At 46.7% G+C, this 21,060-nt stretch overlaps 2 protein-coding genes across 8 annotated transcripts in view; both read right to left on the reverse strand.

The window, feature by feature from the left end:
• Window positions 1–21,060, reverse strand: part of LOC127004939 (myosin-11-like) — a 54,265-nt gene that overhangs the window by 3,485 nt on the left and 29,720 nt on the right. For 4 of the 6 annotated variants that reach the window (XM_050873232.1, XM_050873234.1, XM_050873235.1 and 1 more), the window contains exons 2-12: window positions 20,967–21,031; window positions 19,520–19,719; window positions 17,287–17,460; window positions 15,384–15,570; window positions 12,884–13,140; window positions 11,337–11,492; window positions 10,473–10,721; window positions 9,585–9,782; window positions 5,418–7,946; window positions 1,312–2,248; window positions 584–1,093 (exon numbers count right to left, since the gene is read on the reverse strand). In XM_050873232.1, coding sequence (XP_050729189.1) covers window positions 584–1,093; window positions 1,312–2,248; window positions 5,418–7,946; window positions 9,585–9,782; window positions 10,473–10,721; window positions 11,337–11,492; window positions 12,884–13,140; window positions 15,384–15,570; window positions 17,287–17,460; window positions 19,520–19,719; window positions 20,967–21,031 — 5,462 coding nt within the window. The remainder of the gene's footprint in view (window positions 1–583; window positions 1,094–1,311; window positions 2,249–5,417; window positions 7,947–9,584; window positions 9,783–10,472; window positions 10,722–11,336; window positions 11,493–12,883; window positions 13,141–15,383; window positions 15,571–17,286; window positions 17,461–19,519; window positions 19,720–20,966; window positions 21,032–21,060) is intronic. The other 2 variants (XM_050873233.1, XM_050873238.1) reach the window with 1 other exon arrangement.
• Window positions 7,955–9,578, reverse strand: LOC127004941 (uncharacterized). 2 transcript variants are annotated; one of them, XM_050873240.1, is made up of 2 exons: window positions 9,350–9,578; window positions 7,955–9,247 (listed from the first exon to the last, which is right to left on the reverse strand). In XM_050873240.1, the coding sequence occupies exons 1-2, from the start codon at window positions 9,528–9,530 to the stop codon at window positions 8,445–8,447; spliced, it is 984 nt and encodes a 327-aa protein (XP_050729197.1). In that variant the 5' UTR covers window positions 9,531–9,578; the 3' UTR covers window positions 7,955–8,444. The 2 variants fall into 2 exon arrangements, with proteins under 2 accessions (XP_050729197.1, XP_050729198.1); XM_050873241.1 differs by having other exon boundaries at window positions 7,955–9,212; window positions 9,315–9,578.

Below are 21,060 nucleotides of genomic sequence, written 5' to 3' on the forward strand. Positions count from 1 at the left end.
ACAGCAAAGGAGACTGCTCAAGAACAACAAAAAGAGTGCAGTAAAAAAAGCCCTCTACTCACCGCTCCCACTACTAGGTACTACTAAACAGTCAGCAATACCCAGTTACAACCCTACTGATCAGCCACCATACATTAGTACCCTCCGCTAGGCTCCTACACTGCATTGCTACTTATTAATGAGCATCTCTGAAGGGCTATTCCTCGCCACTTAGCACTACACAGTCAGCCGTTCCCAGTCACACCTTACTGACCGGCCATCACCCATTAGAACCATTACTAAGCTTCCTCAATCACACTGCATTACTACTGCGTTACTGAGCGTGTCGTAAGGGCCATTTCTCTTTAAGTGTAAGTGCTGCACCATTCAGTCTCTTTAGTCACCCTAGTCTTTGGATTTAAATGGTTAGGACACTTAGCTTTACGGAAAACAGAAAGGCAGACTCAAGCATTTAACACTTGAATGGAATGGTTGGAGTATATTACCAGGAAGTGATGGTTTTGTCTGTGGGAATATTCATTGGCTCATGATTTCAATGCATATATGACTGGTGGGAATGGTGGAGTAAAGGGGAAAGACTTACTGGGTTCTGAGCACAGCGGGGTGGGTGGTGGTGGTGAAACAGGGATGATGCGTGTGATGGGGGCGGCGGTGTGGTGGTCGCGGTGGTGGTGCGCAGTGGTGCCACGCTCCAGGCTGGAGAAGTGGTGGTCTGACCCGATGCCCAGGTCAGGTGACTCGCCCGAGGTGGTGCCTCCGTCAATGTCCTCTTCCTCGGAGTGGTGGAGGGGGGTGTGGGACAGGCGACTCCTCTTGGTGGTGGAGCTGGTGGTGGTGGTGGTGGTGGTGGTGGGGAGGGTGGAGGACATGTAGATGTTCTCCTTGTTCTCTGACCAGTGTGAGGACACCCGGCGGCCCGAGGAGTCTCTCTCCCGCCGCCGTCCACTGCTGGTGGACCGGCGCTCCCGCTGTGAGTGTGTTGCCGCAGGGCCGGGGCTGTGCCGCCGCCACAGCATGCTGGGGTCTGGCAGGGGTTGGGGGTAGTACTCAATGCTGGTGACACTCTCAGGTGAACTGATGGCCTCCACCACGGCTGAGGACATGGAGGAAACACAATTAATAATGCTGCCGAAAGTCCCAGCTCAGACTTTACTGGCCATTACATCCTGGTTGATGCCAAGTTGATTCAAAGGATTATTTATCAGCTAAACAGGAATTCAGCCAAATAAAAAGATTACTGGTGAATAAATTTTAACAAAATTATAAACATTACTACAAAATGAAACTCATTGTATGCAGTAAGGTACTCACAGTCGTGGCAGTGTGTGGGGGATGCAGCGGTGGTGGTGATGGCGGTGGTGGTGGGTGGGCAGGCAGAGGCAGTGTTCCTCAGGGTCTTCAGCTGCAGCTGCAGGTTGGCGGTCAGCTGCCTCTCAGCCTCCAGTTGTGCCGTCAGCTGCCTCATCAGCATTGCCTGCTGCTCCACACACTGCTCCGTGTCCTCTGGGGTTGTCAACTTTTCCGTCACACAGCTGCTGTTCTTGTGGTATTCATTATTGTGTTGTTGCTGAGGGAGGGCCTGCTGCAGCTGTGGCTGTTGTGGTCCTGCAGCTGGGCCGTGGCTGTGGCGCGCCCTCAGGTAGGTAATCTTGGCCTGCAGGTTGGCCACTTCTTCCCGCAGCACCTCTGTCCCCTTCTCCAGCCGCTCCTTCTCGGACACCAGGTATTCGCGCTCTTTCTGAAGGGTGGCGACTGTGGATCGCTCAGCCTCCAGCTGCTGAAGAACGGACGTGTGGGACTCCTGGAGACGGGCCTGGGTGGAGGCCGAGGCAAGCTGGGCCTGCAGTCTGGCTCGCTCCCCCACCAGGGACATCCTCTCCTTGTTCACCTCCAGCAGCCGTGTTTCTTGCCTCTGGAGTTTCTCCTGCAACTTTCCAACTGTAGTAACTTGCTCCTGCAGCTGGGTAACTTGGCCCTGCAGCTGCTTCACTTCCTCCTCTCTTTCAGTCAGCTGGGCGGCCTGCTCCTTCAGGGCCACCTCCTTACCCTGCAGAGCCTGGGAGGCTTCTTGTTGGGCTGCTGAGGTCTGCTGGTGTGCAGCTTCTAGTTGTTGTTGCTGCTGTGCTAGCTGAGCCTCACTCTGCTGTAACTTATGACTCAACTGCTGACATTTTTCTTCCTGTTCCTTCATGGCTGTCTGGGAAGCTTGAAGTTTCTCCCTGGCCTCTCGCTGCTCCTCCTGGGCAGTCTGAAGAAAAGAAGAGGAGATATTTACTCATAACTCATCATCATCATTTCATCGACGCCTGCTCCTAGGAGCTCCCACCAGGGGATGGCCACGGCAGAAGAGCTTCCAACTTTCTCTATCCAGACACTCCCTCCTTGCCTGCTCAAAGTTTCTCAAAGATCTTTTCCCCCTCTCCCCAATGTACTCTTGCACCCTATCCCTCCATTTCACCGGAGGTCGTCCTCTAGCATTCCCTCCCTCTATCTCACTCACATACACCCTTCTGGTCATCTTACTCTCCTCCATTCGCTCTATGTGGCCAAACCACTTTGAGGTCTGTCGCTTCACTTCTTCCACCACTCCACACTTCTTCCCTTCACCCCTGTGACACATTCCAAAATGCTCGTACACACTTTCATTACTCATTCCATCCATTCTACTCACACCACAAGCACACAGTATCGAATTCAGTACCCACTTCCTTCCCTCATCGAACAGTCTTACTCCAACTTCTCCAACTTTGCCCTTCATTTCTCTAATGACACCATCCATATAAATATTGAATAACCATGGTGACATGATGCACCCTTGTCTTAAGCCCACTTTTATCTCAAAATGTTCACTTGTTTCTCCAGTAATTTTGACACATGCAGATGCATCCTCATAGAAAGACTTTATTGCACTAAGCAGTTTTCCTCCCACACCATAAATCTTTAAAACATCCCACAATGCAATCCAATCAACTCTGTCATAAGCTTTTTCCAAATCCATGAGGGCAGCGTATAGTTTCTTTCCTTTTGCTATTATTTTTTCTACTACCATCCTGAAGGCAAATATCTGATCCACACATCCCCTTCCCTTCCTGAAGCCTCCTTGTTCTTCACTGATTTTCTCTTCTGTAAGTCTTTGCACCCTCTCTATTATGACTTTTCCATATACCTTTCCGGGTATACTCAGGAGACTTATACCTCTATAGCTCCCACATTCCCCTCTCCTGCCCTTCCCCTTGTAAACTGGGACAATGATGGCTTTTGTCCAGTCTGCTGGCACCCCCCCCCTCCCATGCTACTTCACATATCTTGACCATCCATTTCACGACTACATCTCCTCCACACTTCAACATTTCTGCTGTGATTCCATCAATTCCTGCTGCCGTTCCATTTTTTAATCTTTTTATTGCCTGATTTACTTCTTCATATGTTATACTTCTTTCTTTATATACTCCTCCTCTACCTCTACTCAAAACTGCTGCTGTTACAGCTGCTGGACGTCCATCCTCAAAATTCATTAAGTTTTTGAAATATTCTCTCCATCTCTCTTTCACAGCTTCCCCGTCTTTCAACATTTTTCCATTCTCATCCATAACTTCATTTATTTTACTTGAGGAGATATTTTCTGCATTTCTTTCGTTTTTTACTTCTTTCCAATATGATTTTCTGTTCCCTTTATATTTTTCCCTTAGTCTTTTTCCAAAGTCTTCATCAACTCTCTTTTTACTTTCTTTTATTGCTTGTTTTAATTTCATTTTGCATTCTCTATATTTCTTTTTCCTTTCCCTTTTTACTTGTTCAGACACATTTCTTTCTTGAGTTTTCTTAAAAAGTTCCCTTTTCTCTTTTACTATCCTCCTTATCTCTTCTGTCCACCATGAATTTCCTTTTCTTTTTCCATCTCTCACCACTTTCATCCCTAACACTTTTTTTGTTGTAGTTACCATTATTTCTTTAAATGTTCCAAAAACTTTTTCAATATTTGTATTATCTTTTACACTTTCCCATTTTTCACTTAAGGCCTCTGCCATTTCACGGTTATACTCATCTTTTATTTCTTTTTCCTGTACCTTTTCTATCTTCAGTATTTCCTTTTTTACTTCACCTTTCTTTTCAAACACCCACTTTTCTTTCAGCTTTAACTTTGCCAGCACTGCAAGATGGTCAGATCTATCGAACATTCCTCTTACTACCTTCGTGTCACAAATTTCTTTTCTAAGCCTTTCATCTACTGCCACATAATCAATCAATCCTTTTTGCTCATTATCTTCTCCCCTCCTCCATGTGTATCGGTGGATATACTTGTGCTGAAAGAAGGTGTTCGCTAGGAACATTCCCCCCGCAGCACAGACATCCACCAGGCACTCTCCATTTTCATTCTTCCCAGGTATCCCCCATTTTCCCACCACATCCATCACACATTCATCACCCACTTTAGCATTCATATCTCCCATCATAATAAGTTTCCTTTCTTTCTCAAAACTCTTCAAACATGCATTCACTTCCTCCCAAAAAGCTTCCCTTTCTCTCAGTCCTTTTTTACTTTTTACATTTACTGGTGCATAAATACACACCCATGCATACTTTTCTAAACCTACTTTTCCTTTCACCCACACAATTCTTTATCCCTTCCAACCATAATCAGTCACACCATTCCACACTCTTTCAGACATCACAATAGCACATCCTTCCTTACTCCTGCCTCTATACTTCTCATCCATCCCCATCCATACAACCCCCCAGGCACACCCTCCCACGTACGCTCTCTACCATCACTCACACCAGTTCCTCGAATATGTGTTTCACTCACTCCCAACACATCCACTCTACCATTTACAAAATTTTCAATCATCACTCTCCTCTTTTCCTCACCACCTAAACCATTCACATTAATAGACACCAGTCTCATACATTCCTTTCTCTTCTGCCGCCCTCTGGCCATCGCTCCTGCCTCTAAAAACTCAATAAAAGTATTAGAGGCTACCAATGGGTGGCCAGTCCAATGTAGTGTTATGGAGACTTGCTCCTTGTCAAGGCTAAAAGGAATAAAACAAAGCAGCTGATGGTCACTGCCCCCCTCCCCGTTGGTTCTATCCCGCAGGGTATACTAACGGTGTACACCACATGAAGGTGAGGATCGGGTAGACTACCTTCCCAGTCAGAGGGTAGACGTATTGCTCCTTTCCCAATACCCTCAACAAGGGAGCTCCACACATAGCCAGCAAAAATGCACCTTGGATGAACCTCAGTGGTTACGATACTGCCACTGCGCAAAGCAAAGCAAAGATCATAACTAGATCTAGAATACATAATCAAAGGTGAACTACTAATATTATCCTTATTATGAACAAGCTGTAGAACAATGGAACAGTGTTGAGTGAAGCACAGCCTTGTGTGACCAGAAGTGAAGGACTACTGACCTGTATGGCAACGGTGAGGTGCAGGAACCTGGCCTCATCCTGGGGGTGGGCAGTGAGGGCGGCCTCCAGCTGGTCCCGCAGCTGGTCATTGTTGGTGATGGCCTCCTCCAGCTTCCCTCGCAGACCCCTGATCTCCTCCAGCAAGGAGGTAGGGATAGTCAGCACTCCTGGGGCAGGGGCTGGGGCTGGGGCCGGGGCTGGGCTGGCCTCCTCTGCTCCAACAGCTGCATCAGCTGTCTCCCCCTTGTGCGTCTCCACACTCTTGTCGCTGGTGGCGGGGCGCGGCGCCGGGGACGGGGGCAGCAGCTGCTGGTTGAGGGTCTGGTAGATGTTGAGCTCGGCCCTCAGTGTGTCGTTGAGCTGCTCCACCGCCCGCAGCTTGGTGGTGACGCGTCGCAGCTCAGCCACATCTGACCGCCTCTTGGAGGCCTTGCTGGCTGAGGCAGGGGAGAGGAGGGGGGCTGGAATGGGGTCTTCGGGGGCAGCCTCTGCTTCAGACTCTGAGGTGAGGGCAGCTGCGGAGCGGTGCTGGCGGGACCGTGAGGTGGAGCGGTCGGGGGCCCCGCCCAGGCTGCTGGTGTCCAGGCCTATCCTGGCCAGTGAGACATTCCTGTCGGGCTCACTCCATGCTTCACTTTCTGAGGGAGACACTGGGGCCCACACCTGCTCCTGCCCCGGCCCCAGCCTGCTGCTGCCCTCCGTGTGCCGGCGCTCCTGAAGGGTCTGCTGCTGCTGCTGCTGCAGGTATCCAAGGTGGTAGCTGTGGGCCTTGATGGCTGTGTCGGTGGAAGAGCCACTCTTTGCTCCCCAGCGGTTGCTGCGATCTGATGCAACACAGCCCTCGCCCGCCTCAGAGGCCACGGGTCCCTCACTGTCCTGCAGGAGGTGGAGGGGAGGTGGAGGCAATGGCTCAGATAAGTCAGCAGAGGAGCCGCTGTGCTGTTGCTGCTGCTGCTGCTGGGCCTGGTCTCTGAGACGAGTCACCTCTGCCCGCAGCTCACTGATGACCTTGGCCTGCTCCCTCACCTGCTGGGTGCTCTCTGCCAGCCTCTCATTCACGAAGGACATTTTCTGGGCCAACGCCTCAAACTCCTTGGTCTTGAGTTCCATCTGCAGGCATCCACCTTGCACTGAAGTGTCCTCCTCCTGCAGGACTTCCTCCCCATAACACTCCTGGCCGGGGCACTCGTATGTCTCGGAAAGGTTGTCATCCGCAAGACTCCACGTGGAAAGGGAGAGGAGGGTGGGGTCAGCCTGGTCTGTGAGGTCCACCCCAATCATGAGGGACATGGAGAGGGAGCGAGACAATGCCCGGGACTCATCGAGTGTCTTGTGCATGGAGGCCAGCTGGCTGGGGCACAGCTGGCTCAGGCTGATGTGTCCCTGCTCCTCCAACTCCAGGATGCGCTCCAAGAAGTCTGCCAGCTCCTCCAGGCGGGTCCTCAGCAGGTCACAGGCATTGTGGGAGTCTGCCAGCCTCTTCCTGAGGGAGGTAATTTCCTGCTTGTGTCTACGCAAAGCTTCCTTGTATTTACAGACGTTCACCTGAGTCATCTGCTGCCCGATCCTCCTCTTGGTGGCCTGCAGCTCCCCGCACAGCACCTCCACCTGGCTCTGGAAGTCACACACAGACTTGCTTTGTTGCTCTTTCACTTGGCTCTTTATTTCTTCCTTGCTGTCACTTGACACTCTATCCCCACTCTCCTTTGTGGCTGTGGTGGCTGGCATCTGGCGGGCCTTTTCGTGCAGCTGCTGGAGGCTGGAGAGCTTGTTGTTGAGGTCACTGCGCTCCAGCCTCAGTGCTCTGGCCTCCTCCCGCACCAGATTCACCTCCCGCTGCAGGAGCTGCACCGCCGCAATGCTGTCCTCCGTCAGGCTCAGGTTCAGTGGCCTGTTCATCGTGAGCATGTCTGGGCCACAGGAGCCGGTCACCACGGTCACCTGGGCCACACTCCCGGCAGCGGCCTTCCCTGCGCCACCTTCCTCGGCCAGCCTTGCCCTCAGCCTCATCAGCTCCTCATCCTTGACGTCCAGCTGGCCTCGTGTGCTGGCGGTGAGGGACGCCAGCTTGTCCTGAAGGCGCTCCACTTCGCGGTTCCTCTCCCACAGTTCCCGGTTCACCAGGTCCTGCATGTCGGCGTTCTTCTTCTTCAGCTCCTCCTGTAGAGTCTGCAGCTCAGCTTTCTTTGCTTGAAGCTCTGCCTTCACTCTGCCCAGCTCCTCGTGCAGGCCATCCACGGCATCCTGGTTAGTCTTCAGCTGGCCCTCCCTGCTGCTCATATCTCCCTGCAGGGCCTGGAGCTGGCCCTCTAGTCTGGCCACTTGCTCTGCTTTCTCCTGCAGGCCAGCCTCACGCTCTTCTATCTCCTTGGTGTGGACTTCCTTCTGGTTCTCCAGCTCCTTAAGTTTTCCATCAAGTTGCTCCTGAAGCTGGGCGAGGCGGTCGTGGGCCTTTGCCAGGGACAGCTTGTGCTCCGCCTGCAGCGCCAACACCTCGTTCTTCCTGGACTCCAGCTCGGCCCACAGGCGCTGTTGAGAGACAAACACTTGGTGAGGCTGAGCACACACCAGACATAGCACATAATACACAACATGAACTCAGCGGAGCCGCTCACCTGTCATCACAAAGCCCCCTCCACCAGCAGGAAGCAAGTAAGGCACTCAGGCAGGAAGACTAAGCAGGACAAGTCATGGAGCTTTACTGCTTTATTAGGAGGCCAAGCTTTACACCAGCACAGGTGTGGGTCAGTGCAGGACAGAGGACACAACATGCACATGAGGCAGCAGGAAGCACAAGCAAGCAAAGGTTAGAACAAAACAGCTAAAAACATACAAGAGCCTAATTTTATTCATGTATGGTATTAAAAATGATCAAATATACATAATTATTAACATAAAAACTAAAGGAAATTGTTAAAAGTTTAAAAGGGCCAGAAACTACTACAAGGGTTATAATCAACACACACACACACACATACAATTAGCCAAGGCATTCAGCTGTCTAGAGCGAGGTCAACAATCAGTCCATTAGTCGTGATCACAATGCAGATAAGCGTGACAGGAGCAAGGCCTCTGTGGGAAGGGCCTGTACATGCCACTTCCACAAGAGACAGAGGAGGACATGGGCTGGGCTTTAAGCTGTGGCTGCTGTGGCCTGGTGGAGGGAGGCATTGGCAGGTGGTGATGAGGGTAGCAGGGCAGCAGGTTTGTGGTCGAGGTGGAGGGTGAGGGTGAGGGAGGGGTGGTGATGATAGGAGTGGCAGTGTGACTGTGGCGAGGGAAGATGAAAGTCTCGTTGCCATAACCCTTGTGAAGACCCTCCGTGCAGGTCCAGGTCTGCCCCACACTTCTCTCCCTCGCTCGCCTACTCCAGCCTTCACCTTCCTGCGCCATGCAACAAGGGGGAGCCTCAAGTACCCGCCTCTCACACAACCTGGGGACAGTGCCATGACTCTCCCCAACCCCATGAAGGAACGGATCAACCACTAGCCTCTCCACACTCTCCTGGCTCCCTCTCTCATGCAGTCTAGCACGATAACTCTCCTCTGCTCCTGGGAAACAAGGGCAACTCGCTACCCTTTCCCCTTGACCGAGAACCCTTTTACACTCCCTACAGAAAGTGATGTTACTACCGTCCACTCCCTGAAGACTAGAACTAACCATGACACTATCCATCCTATCCTGCCCAAGAACCTTCCTCTCAGATGGCTTTGGGATGGTTCTGTGACCTTTCTCAAACCCCTGAAGACTAGAACAGCTGACCAAGGCACTATCCATCCTATCCTGCCCAAGAACCTTCCTCTCAGATGGCTTTGGGATGGTTCGGTGACCTTTCTCAAACCCCTGAAGACTAGAACAGCTGACCAAGGCACTCTCCATCCTATCCTGCCCAAGAACCTTCCTCTCAGATGGCTTTGGGATGGTTCTGTGACCTTTCTCAAACCCCTGAAAACTAGAACACCTGACCAAGGCACTCTCCATCCTATCCTGCCCCAAAACCTTCCTCTCAGATGGCTTTGGGATGGTTCGGTGACCTTCCTCGACCCCCTGAAGACGAGACTGACGACCCGCTACCCTCTCCACCCTCTCCTTCCTCCTTCCTTGATCCTCCATGCCAGTGTATAGGAGTAGCGCCGTGCTGGTAACCTGAATGTCACTCCAACGTACCTCATTCTCCTCCTCGGCCATCTCCTTCACTCCATCCTCGCCTCCACTGGTCTCCGCCTCCCACTTGGCCTTCTTCAGCATGTCCAGCGTCTCCTTCAGCTCCGCCACCAAGTCCCGCACCTTCTTCTCCTTACGTTTCAGCTCCTTCTTCAGGTTGGCGATCTCCTTGTCTCGTGCATGGACCTCCTCTGCTAAGCTCTGTAGGCGTAGTAGTAGTAGTAGTAGTAGTAGTAGTAGTAGTAGTAGTGGTGGTAGTAGTAGTAGCATAGTATCTTTCCTTTTATCAATCTTATTCTATTTGTTTTGGTTAGTTATTGGTCTATCTCTCCTTTTATTTAGCTTATTCTATATTTTTTTAGCTTTCTGTCTCTTTCTATTGCTATTCCTATACTAGTCAGGCAAGGCAGGGAAAGGAAAGGAAAGACACATAACCAAACACCTATTTATATTTTACTAAGCTATCTCTCTCTTCCTATGGCTGTTTTTTTTACTGGAGGCACATGGCGGGAAAGGAGAGGAAAACATATGACCAAGAACTCACCAAACAGACTCCAAACACCTTCTTGCAATCTTAATCTATTCATGTTTTGCTTAGCTTCCTGTCTCTTCCTTTTGCTACTTCTATACTAGTGAGACAACATAGGGCAAGGACAAACACATGAGAGGAAAACACATGACCAAGAACACACCAAACAGACTCCAAACACCTTCTATCAATCTCAATCTATTCATGTTTTGCTTAGCTTTCTGTCTCTTTCTATACTTATGTTCTTCTACTAGTCTCCCTATTGCAGTTTCGATACTAGTGACACTGAGCTATGGCAAGGAAAACACACAACCCAACCCAACACACACACACAAACACACGCGCCTGCCCAACCGACTGACCTGTATAACTTTACAAGACTTATCGAGGTCTTGCGTCAGCTTGGTCACCTTCTGCTCCGACTCCTCCACCTTCTGCTCCATGTCCGCCAGCTGCTTCTGCTTCTCGTCCAGTGTGATCTGAATCTCCACCAGGATCTTGTTCTGCTGCTCTATCTGCTCTATCTTCTCCTCGATGATGCGGTCACGCTCCACGATCTCCTGCACCTTCACCTCGATCTCCGGCTCAACCTGTGACGTGAGATGTGGCTCCTGAGTGCGGCCAGGCGGAGGAGGATTAGGGTGAGTGGGTGAGTAAATAAATGGATGAGTAAATGAAAGAAACAATAAATCAACATAACAAAATATGGATAAATGAGTGAATGAAAATGGTCATCTAAGTGTGGCCAGACAGAGGGTAGAAATGAGTGTGTGAGTAAATAAATTGATGAGTAAATCAACAAAAAATATAAAGTAAGAAAACATAAATAAGAGTAAGTAAGAGAAGAATGAATATAAGAATGAATATAAAAATGACTGAGTGAGTAAATGAGAGAAAAAAGTAGGGTAATAAAACAGTAATAAAAGTAGATAAAAGTAAGGAAATAAAAGCAGATAAAAAATGAATTTATAAGTGAATGAGTAAAGAAAAAGTAAAGTATAAGTAAATGAGGAATAAAAAATAGGTCTTCTAAGTGTGGTGAGATGGTAGTAGTAGTAGTAGTAGTAGTAGTTGTAGTAGTAGTAGTAGTAACAGCAGCATTTTTTATTATCATTACTATTTCTATTATCATTATTAAATTATTATTATCATATGTAGCAGTAGTATTAGCACTTTTACGATCATTAACATTATCATAACCATCATCATCGTCATCATCAACTAACCCGGTGGAGGTCCTGGTGGAGGCTCTGAATGAGGTGGTCCTTGGCGGCCAGCTCCGAGTGTTGCATCTCCAGCTCCTGCATCGCCACCTCCACCCTCTCGTCCTTCTCCGCCACCTCCTGCTCCAGCTGTCCGATCTTCTCCACTTTCTCCTCCACCTGCCAAACACACGCCGGGGTTAGTGCCAGTCTTCCACTCACCCACATTCACCACCTCCTCCTCTTTCTCCTCTTTCTATGCTGTCCTTTTTTTCCCTCCTTTTCTTTTTCCTCCTCCTACTATCTACATCTACTTCCTCTTTCAATGTCCTGCTTCTCCATTTCCTCTTTCTCCTCCTTCTATCTGCTTTTACTTCCTTTTCTTCCTCCTCTCCTCCTTCTCCTATCTGCCACTACTTCCTACTTCTCCATTTCCTCCTCCTACTATAAACTCCTACTTCCTCTTCCTCCTCCTCCTCCTTCTATCTGCCTCTATTTCCTTTTCTTCCTCCTCTCTTCCTTCTCCTATCTGCCACTGCTTTCTCCTCCTTCTATTTCTTCCTCCTTCTCCTCCTTCCTGTATATACTAAATGTGCCATGCAAAACACTAAGGTAAATTGGCCTCTCCCATATACATTAACATATCTACTTATCTATCTGCTTCTATCTATGTTCCTTTTCTTCCTCCTCTTTTCCTTCTCCTATCTGCCATACTTCCTCCTCCTTCTCCTATCTCTTCCTCCTGTTTTCATATGATTGGTAAGTTCAGGGCAGCAAGTAGTAACAATAACAGAAACACAAATAAGAAGAACTCCCCACTTATCTATCTGCTTTTATATATGTCTAACTTACTATCTCTTCACATTTTTAGTAAGTTGAGGAAGGGACATGATAACAAAAACAAAGAGAACATTAACCTGGTAGCAGCGACGGGCCAAATTTGTGCCATGATTTAATCCCCCCAAAATAGATGATACAAACTGATCACAAATGCTTTGATATATATTATGAAATGGTTTGTGTGAGTGATGATTTTTTCCTCATTTTTCTCGCTTAGATGGACCATTAAGAAACATGATCCCCGCTGCTACCGGGTTAAGAAAAACAACTATCCGCTTACCTATCTGCTCTTGTCTACATCCAGCTTACTTTCTATTTATATTTTGAGCAACTTGAGGGAAGATAAGTGATAACAAAACCAAAAACAGTAGTGAAAACAATAACATCTACAGGGAAACACACCCAACCACACACTCTCCTCCTTCTTTCCTTCCTTCGTCCTGTTACATTCCATTCTCCCTTCTTCCGGTCACCTTCCTTCCCTCCTCTCATCGTTTGTCCTTCCTTCGTTCTCTTCCACACCCACACTGACCCTTCTCTTCCCACACATGCACCCACCCACCCCCACACCCCCATACCTACACTCACACACCCACCCACCCACCTATCCACCCATTCCCCACACTGACCCCGTTCTTCCCACACATGCACCCCCACCCACACCCACACTCACACCCACCCATTCCCCACACTAACCCCCCTCTTCCCACACCTGCCCCCCACACACTCACCTCTTTTCTCAGGTTGTCAAGGTCCTCCTGCAGGATAACCGACATATCCTGCCTCTGGGCCAACTCCTCCTCCAGCTCCTCCACGCGCCCCTCCAACTCCACCACTCGCTCCCTCAGCTGCTCCACCTCGCTGCCCTCCTCCTTCTCCTCCTCCTGCTCCATACCACGGCCTGCTGCATCTTCCTCAGCAATAAGGGATGGGTGAGACTTCTTAAGGGCATTGGTGTCAGGGCCGACGCTGGGTAGGCTGAACACCCCTGTGGAGAGAACGCACATTTGTAGAGGCTTTGCACACACACACACACACACACACACACACACACACACAGTGCAGTAAAAAAAAAAAAATAATAATAATAATAATAAATCTAAAGGTAAAAAAATAAAAATGCAGGGAAAAAAGAAGAAAATAAAACATGTAAAAATAAAAATAAATGGCACTGCAGGTAAAATAATAAAGCTGCAGGTAAAATATAAATAACTGAGACTGCAGGTAAAAAATAAATGCACATAAAATAAATAAATGAATAAATAAATAAAATAAGGTGATAAAAAAAAAATATATAAAGTCTGATTCTTACGCCATGGCATACACTTACACCCACACCCACATTGATTATCGGGCTGTGTAATTTCATAAAGAGCTCCTGGAGTGTTGTGTCAATAGATCATGCCATTATTAACTCTCCTCCCTAATCTAATGTCATTTAATTAACTTTCTGGATGATAAAGAGAGAACAGTTACTGATTTTTTTTATGATTCCAAGTTTCTCGATGACAATAAAGAGAATGGTTAGTTATTTTCTTTATAATCCAGTGATGGTTAACTAATTTTGTTTTTGATTAAGAGAATATTTAAGTGGTTTTTTTACATATCAATAAGAATAACAACACTTTAATGACGATAATAAAAGTAATAGTAAAGATAATAATAAAAACTGATGCAACGAATATTATCACTACTTTTACTACTACAAATAATAATAACAACACTATTTAGTCAACGTTTTCAGTGATAAAGAGGAGACTTAGTGATGTCCTTTATAACCCAGTGCCAGTTAACTAAGATTCTAGATGCAAAGGCAGAACAGAGGAAAGAAAACTGCAATGAAAAAATATAACCCTTTTACATAAACACCAACACGACGAGGAAGAGGAAACTTTAGCCCTTTAAAATTAACATCACTGGCCGGGAGACTGTCTTGGCTCGGGCCCAGACGGTGTGCTAAGAAAACCCCGAGCCTCGGCCGCCCCCTCACCCTCCACCAGACGGCTCAAAACAAAGCAGCTGGTTACGGAGAGTTTGAATGACACGATAATGGATAGCTGTCTGGCCAGAGTGATTGCCTTTCATTCTTAGGCCTCTTGTGAATGTGAATGAAAGTATGTGTGATTTTTTTTTATGGCACAAGAACGAAGGACTGAAAGGGTGGGTTGGTTAACTTTATTTTTTATTTTTTAGGCCTCTTGTGAATTGAAAATGGATGACTGACTGGGCGAAGTGATTGCCTTTCATCCCTAGGCCTCTTGTGAATGTGAATGAAAGTATGTGAGTGATTTTTTTTTAATGGCACAAGAACGGAGGACTGAAAGGGTGGGTTGGTTAACTTTTTTTTTTTTTTTAGGCCTCTTGTGAATTGAAAATGGATGACTGTCTGGCCGGAGTGATTGCCTTTCATCCCTAGGCCTCTTGTGAATGTGAATGAAAGTATGTGAGTGATTTTTTTTTAATGGCACAAGAACGGAGGACTGAAAGGATGGAGTGGTTACCTTTTTTTTTTCCTTTTAGGCCTCTTGTGAATTGAAAATGGATGACTGTCTGGGTGGAGTGATAACCTCTTGTATTGGGGAGGAGGAGGAGGATGGAGGACGAAGAAGAGGTGGAGGAAGAGGAGGAATAAGAGGAAGAGGAAGAGGAGGAGGAGGAGGAGGAGGAAGAGGAGGAGTATGAAGAGGAGGAAGGAGGAGGAGGAGGAGGAGGAGGAGGAAGAGGAGTAAGGAGGAGTGATTTATTTAATGGTACAAGAATGGATGGCTGAGAGGGTGGACTGGTTATCATGTATTCTTATGTCTCTTTGTGTATGGTAATGAATGTATATGAATGATTTTTTTTTTTCATTATATGCATGGAGGTAGCCAAGGTGTATATATGTATGGTAGACATGACTGCAAAAGGGCTCAATCAAAGGAAAATAAGTGATGTTAAGTGCCAAATTAAATATGATTCCTGCTTATATCACAGTGCCATAAAACTAAATAAACAAAGTATAATAAAATAAAAATACAAAAATATACCATCATCCTCCATGTAAAGCCTTCCAACATTATCTAAACATACATACACAAATAAATAAATAAATAAAAATGCAGGTAAAATAAGGAAAATACAACTGTGGTTAGAAAAAGGAAAACCAAAAATGCTGGCAAAAAATAAATAAAAAAATGAATAAATAAAATAAATCTACAGAAAAAAAAAAAACTGCAGGTGCCAGCGTCTCACCTTGCACGGGGGAGTGGGCGGCCAGGGGGTTGGGGTAGGCCGACAGGTCCAGAGGGTTGCTGGTGGCGGAGGGCGCGAGGGCCGTCTCCCCCTCCTCCGTGCTGAACGCCAGGCCGCACAGCTGGGTCAGTTCCCCGAGGCGTCCCTGAGCCCCCTGCTGCAGCTGATCCGCGTAACTCTCCACCTCCTGCAGGGACACGAGGGAAGGAGGAGTTAGCAGGATGTTGGAGGATATACGGAATCATTAACATCCTCATTTTTCTTCCTTATTTTTTTTTTTTTTTTATGTTAGAAGAAGCAATCCAGAAAAATTGATTGATTGATAGTTTATTGCTGCAAGTAAACCTAATTTAACCTAACCTAACCAAAAAGTAAGGAAAAGAGAAATGTAAGAATAAAGATAAAGAAAATCGAAACTGAATATAAGAAACGAAAAAGAAAAACAAGATAAAAAGGTAAAATACAAAATGGAAAATGAATAACAAAAATGAAAAAAAGAAAAAAAAGCCCAAAGCCTACTATTATTCTACTTATCGAAAAAAAAGTGACAATTCCAAGAGATAAAATACCATTCCTAACCAGACCACTCCAGAAAAAACGAAAAGTAAGGAAGAGAAAAAAAAATAAAGAAAAGAAAATCGAAACTGAATAAAAGACAAGAAAAAGAAAAACAAAAGAAAAAGAGGGAAAATGAATAATAAAAAGAATTGATTGATTGATTGTTTATTGTAAAGGAAAAAATACAAAAAAGCCCGAAGCCTACTAATGATACTAACTCCTTAATGGAAAAAAACAAGAAAGAAAACAAACAAACAATTCCAACAGATAATCTAAATACCATCCCTAACCACACACATCATAAATCAAGTCAACACATTTGGAAGCCCTTCAAAGCACTTCCCTCTCTCTCTCTCCCCCTCTGTACTAAACCACCTCGTCTCCTCCATTCATAAACAGGGAAAACACGCGCCTCCCCTCACAGCAAGACGTACCCAAAATAGCAACACCCCAGACCACCGTATACGTGTTCCCTTCTTTCTTGTCTATGTTTTTTTCTTCCGTTTGTTTTTGTTTGCTCGGTAGTCTCTCAGTTTTGTGGGTGTGTAAGTGTTTGTGTGTGTGTTTGTGTGTTTTTTGGCGTCTGGTCTGTTTCCTTTAGTCTATCTTCCTCCTCCTCCTCCTCTTCCTCCCCCTCTTCACCGTCTGTCTGTGTCTGCGCCTACTTCCGGGATCTGTCTACCTGCGTGTCTGTCTGTCTGTCTGCCCACTTAGCCACGCCGCCTCTCAAATTTATCTAGCTATGTGTCTGTCTGTCTGTCTGTCTGTCTGCGGCTACTTCCGGGATCCATCTTCCTGGGTATGTCTGCCTCTCTGTCTGCCCTCATAGCTACACTTCCTCCTCGAATATAGCTGTCCACGTCTGTCTAGCTGTCCACGTCTGTCTAGCTGTCTGTCTGCCATCCTCGCCACCGACTGAACAATTGAATGCTAAATAAAAGGTGTCCGAGAAGTTAATAAAAATAAAAGCAGAAGCAGTGAAGATTTTGGATACTGAGTGAATAAAATAACAAAGAATAAAAGGAGGGATCAAGACTGTACGGACTGTAAAAAAAAAGATGTAGAGAAAATAACAGTAGCAGCAATAAAGGTGAAAAAAAAATATGATTAAAAAATATAAGTAGCAATAATGATGAATATAAAGGCTTTCCATAGTTGACCCCCTCTAAAAAAGTGACTAAAAAACAAAACAAAAATCCCATCATCAACAAATTTATTTAAGGCCACACCACCGAAGAAGAGATGAGTTAAAAAAAATAATAATCGTGTCATATCAACAGCCTTCATTACCCCCCCCCCCCCTTCTACCACAGCAACCCTCGCTCCTACTACGCCATCCACCCACCTTCTGCAGCGCCTGGACATGGCTGTTGAGTTGCTGGGTCTCCTGGGCGTGCTGGCGGCGGGCGTGGTCCAGCTGCTCCTGATACTGGTGCTCGAGGCTGGCCAGCGCCGTGGACGCCTGCCGCACCAGTTCCTGCTTGTCGTACAGCTCCTGCTTCAGCGCCTCCGTCTCCACCTGCGTCGGGAGGGTTGAGGAAAGGATAAGGAAATGGGGAAGTGGACGTAGGCTTATCTATATTAATTTATGCAAGGTCGGTATTATAAGATACTCGCTTCTCACATCAACTATTTCGAAAGGTCAAAGAGTGGATCAATCTGGTTCTAACGAGTGTTTCTTAGGCTAATGCTACTGAGGAAGGGTCAAACTACCACCAAGGTCATAAAACTACTCCAGGAAATGCCCTCAGCTCATACGAAAGCCTTGTCATATATGTGAACTTGGCGACGAAATGTTTTAAAATACGACTCATAATAATCTGGTTCTAATGAGTGTTTCTTTAGGCTCATGCTACTGAAGAAGGGTCAAAAAACTACCACCAGGGTCATAAAACTACTCCTGGAAATGCCCTCAGCTCATACGAAAGCCTTGTCATATTATGTGAACTTGGCGACGAAATGTTTTAAAATACGACCCATAATAATCTGGTTCTAATGAGTGTTTCTTTAGGCTCATGCTACTGAAGAAGGGTCAAACTACCACCAGGGTCATAAAACTACTCCAGGAAATGCCCTTAACTCATACGAAAGCCTTGTCATATACGTGAACTTGGCGACGAAATGTTTTAAAATACGACCCATAATAATCTTGTTCTAATGAGTGTTTCTTTAGGCTCATGCTACTGAGGAAGGGTCAAACTACCACCAGGGTCATAAAACTACTCCAGGAAATGCCCTTAACTCATACGAAAGCCTTGTCATATATGTGAACTTGGGCGACGAAATATTTTAAAATACGACCCATATTAAGAGTTTGTCCTGTGTTTCTAAGTTAGTATAATAATGAACATACGAACACTGGAACATGAGGAGTCTGCAAGAGGCCATTCACTTGTAGGAGATGAATGAAAACGAAGGAGAAAGGATAAAAATAAAGGATACAGTTTCCCATAGAGTTCCACCACACTTTAAATTGATTCCCGTTTTCTTACCTCACCCTCGCGGCCTCTTAACCAATGGAAACTGTAACATGAGGAGTCTGCAAGAGGCCATTTATTTGAAGATGAATGAAAGCGCAGGAGAATGAGAGGATAAAAATAAAGGATAGAGTTTCCCATAGACTTAGATTGACTCTCGTTTTCTTCCTTCACCCTCGCGGCCTCTTAAACAATGGAAACTGTAACATGAGGAGTCTGCAAGAGGCCATTTATTTGAAGATGAATGAAAGCGCAGGAGAATGAGAGGATAAAACTAAAGGATAGAGTTTCCCAATAGACTTAGATTGACTCTCGTTTTCTTCCTTCACCCTCGCGGCCTCTTAAACAATGGAAACTCTAACATCAGGAGTCTGCAAGAGGCCATTTACCTGTAGATGAATGAAAACGCAGGAGAAAGGATAAAAATAAAGGATAGAGTTTCCCATAGATTTACATCACATTATTTCTTTACGAAGGAAAAATAAAGAATAAAAATAAAAGGATAGTTTCCCATAGACTTCCACCTCACTATTTCTTTAGATCGATTCTCGTTTTCTTCCCTCACCCTCGCGGCTTCTTAACCAATCGATGGGTTAAGTGTTGAGGGGACAAGGGTGAGTTGCCACTTCATATTTTACCCAAGAAAACTAAAACTAAAGAAAAGTAACCAATATATAAAACAGGTCTCTTTTCTCTCCCTTCACCACCACTACGACCGCAAGTAAGTTTTCCTCAACCAATACAAAAATAAATCTTGTCTTAAAAATCTTACCTAAAAAATCTAACATGAGAATCGAAAGCTTACACAGAGTAAATTTATACGTACTCTCTCTCTCTCTCTCTCTCTCTCTCTCTCTCTCTCTCTCTCTCTCTCTGTTATATTTTCTTTGTTTCTCTATCTTTGGTCTTTTTTTTTTTGGTCTCCCTCTCCCTCTCCTTTATTTTCTTTCTTTCTTTCTTATTTATTTATTATCTTTGCTTTCATTATTTTCTTTTTTTCCTTTTTACATTTACATCTATACCCCCCCTCCTCCCCCCTTCTCTCTCTCTCTCTCTCTCTCTCTCTCTCTCTCTCTCTCTCTCTCTCTCTCTCTCTCGTACCTTCAGCTCAATGTTGGTCCTGTAGAGGTCGTCCTTGTCGTCTCGGTCGCACTTCTGTCCCATGCGCTCCTCGAGGAAGTAGATACGAAGCTTGAGGGCGAAGTTGTCCTTCTTGAGGGTGGCCAGCTGCTCCTCGTACTCCTTCATGGTGCGGCCGCGGAAGGGGGACGCCTTGCCGGGGGAGCGCCCACCCCACGACACTGCAGAAGGGGTGAGAAAGGGGGGGGTGAGTGAGGGGGGGGTTGTGATGTGTGGAGGGATAGGGGTGTTTTTTTTCCTCTCAATCCAACTATCTATCTCCCAAAACCCACGACAGTGCAGAAGGGGTGAGGAAGGGGTGGGGGGTGAGTGAGTATGGTTGCTATGTGTGGAGGGATAGGGGAGTTTTTTTCCTCCCAATCTATCTATCCCCAACCTCACGACACTGCAGAAGGGGGGAAGAAGGGGTGAGAAAGGGGGAGAGTGAGTGTGGGGGTGATTGTGATGTGTGGAGGGATGGGGGTGTTTTTTTTCCTCTCAATCTATCTAACTATCTATCTCCCCAAACCCACGACAGTGCAGAAGGGGGGGAAGAAGGGGTGAAAAAGGGGTGGGGGTGAGTGAGGGGGGTGATTGTGATGTGTGGAGGGATTGGGGTCTGTTTTTTCTCCTTTCAATCAATCTATCTATCTATCTCCCCAACCTCTCAACACTGCAGAAAAGGGGAGACAATCTATTATCTATTTATCTATCACCCCAACCCCACGACACTGCAGAAAAGGGGGGACAATCTATCTATCTATCTATCTATCTATCTATCTCCTCAACCTCACGACACGACAGAAAAGGGGGGAAGAAGGGGGAAGAATGAAGGGTGAGAAGGGGAGATGAAGGAGGGGTGAGAAGGGGAAAGAGGGGTTAGGAAAGAAAGAGGGGGTGAGAAGGGGAGAGGAGGGGTGTGAAGGGGGTGAGAAGTGAGAGGGGGATAGAAAGAGAGGTGAAAAGGGGAAAGGTGGGAGGGGAGAGAAGGAGGGGGAAGAAGGGGAGAAAGAGGAGCTGAGGAAGGGGGTGGTTGTGAGGTTCTGTGGAAGGATGGGTCTCTCTCTCTCTCTCTCTCTCTCTCTCTCTCTCTCTCTCTCTCTCTCTCTCTCTCTCTCATACGATTCTTACTCTAATTGTTGATTCTTGAGAGCGAATTCTTCAGGTTTAGACTCTCTCTCTCTCTCTCTCTCTCTCTCTCTCTCTCTCTCTCTCTCTCTCTCTCTCTCTCTCTCTCTCTCTCTCTCTCAGCGGAAGTGGAGGTCAAGCCAAGGATTAAGGAAGAGGGGGCGTGAGGTCTTAGTAGGTCAGAGGTCACGGGAGGGGTGGAGGTGAGGTGTAACTGGTCTCAGGGTCACGGGCAAGGGGTCATCAACACACACTCATGGGGGGATCAAAGGGTCAGGTGAGGTCAAGAGGTCATACTCACAGGAAATTTGGCCGCTGGCGTTGGAGTCGAGGCTGGAGGCATCTTGTAGCTGTCCGGGCGAGCCACTGTGGAGGGAGAAAAGACACGTGTTATT

Source organism: Eriocheir sinensis, chromosome 29, assembly GCF_024679095.1.
Source record: "Eriocheir sinensis breed Jianghai 21 chromosome 29, ASM2467909v1, whole genome shotgun sequence".
Classification (NCBI taxonomy): domain Eukaryota; kingdom Metazoa; phylum Arthropoda; class Malacostraca; order Decapoda; family Varunidae; genus Eriocheir; species Eriocheir sinensis.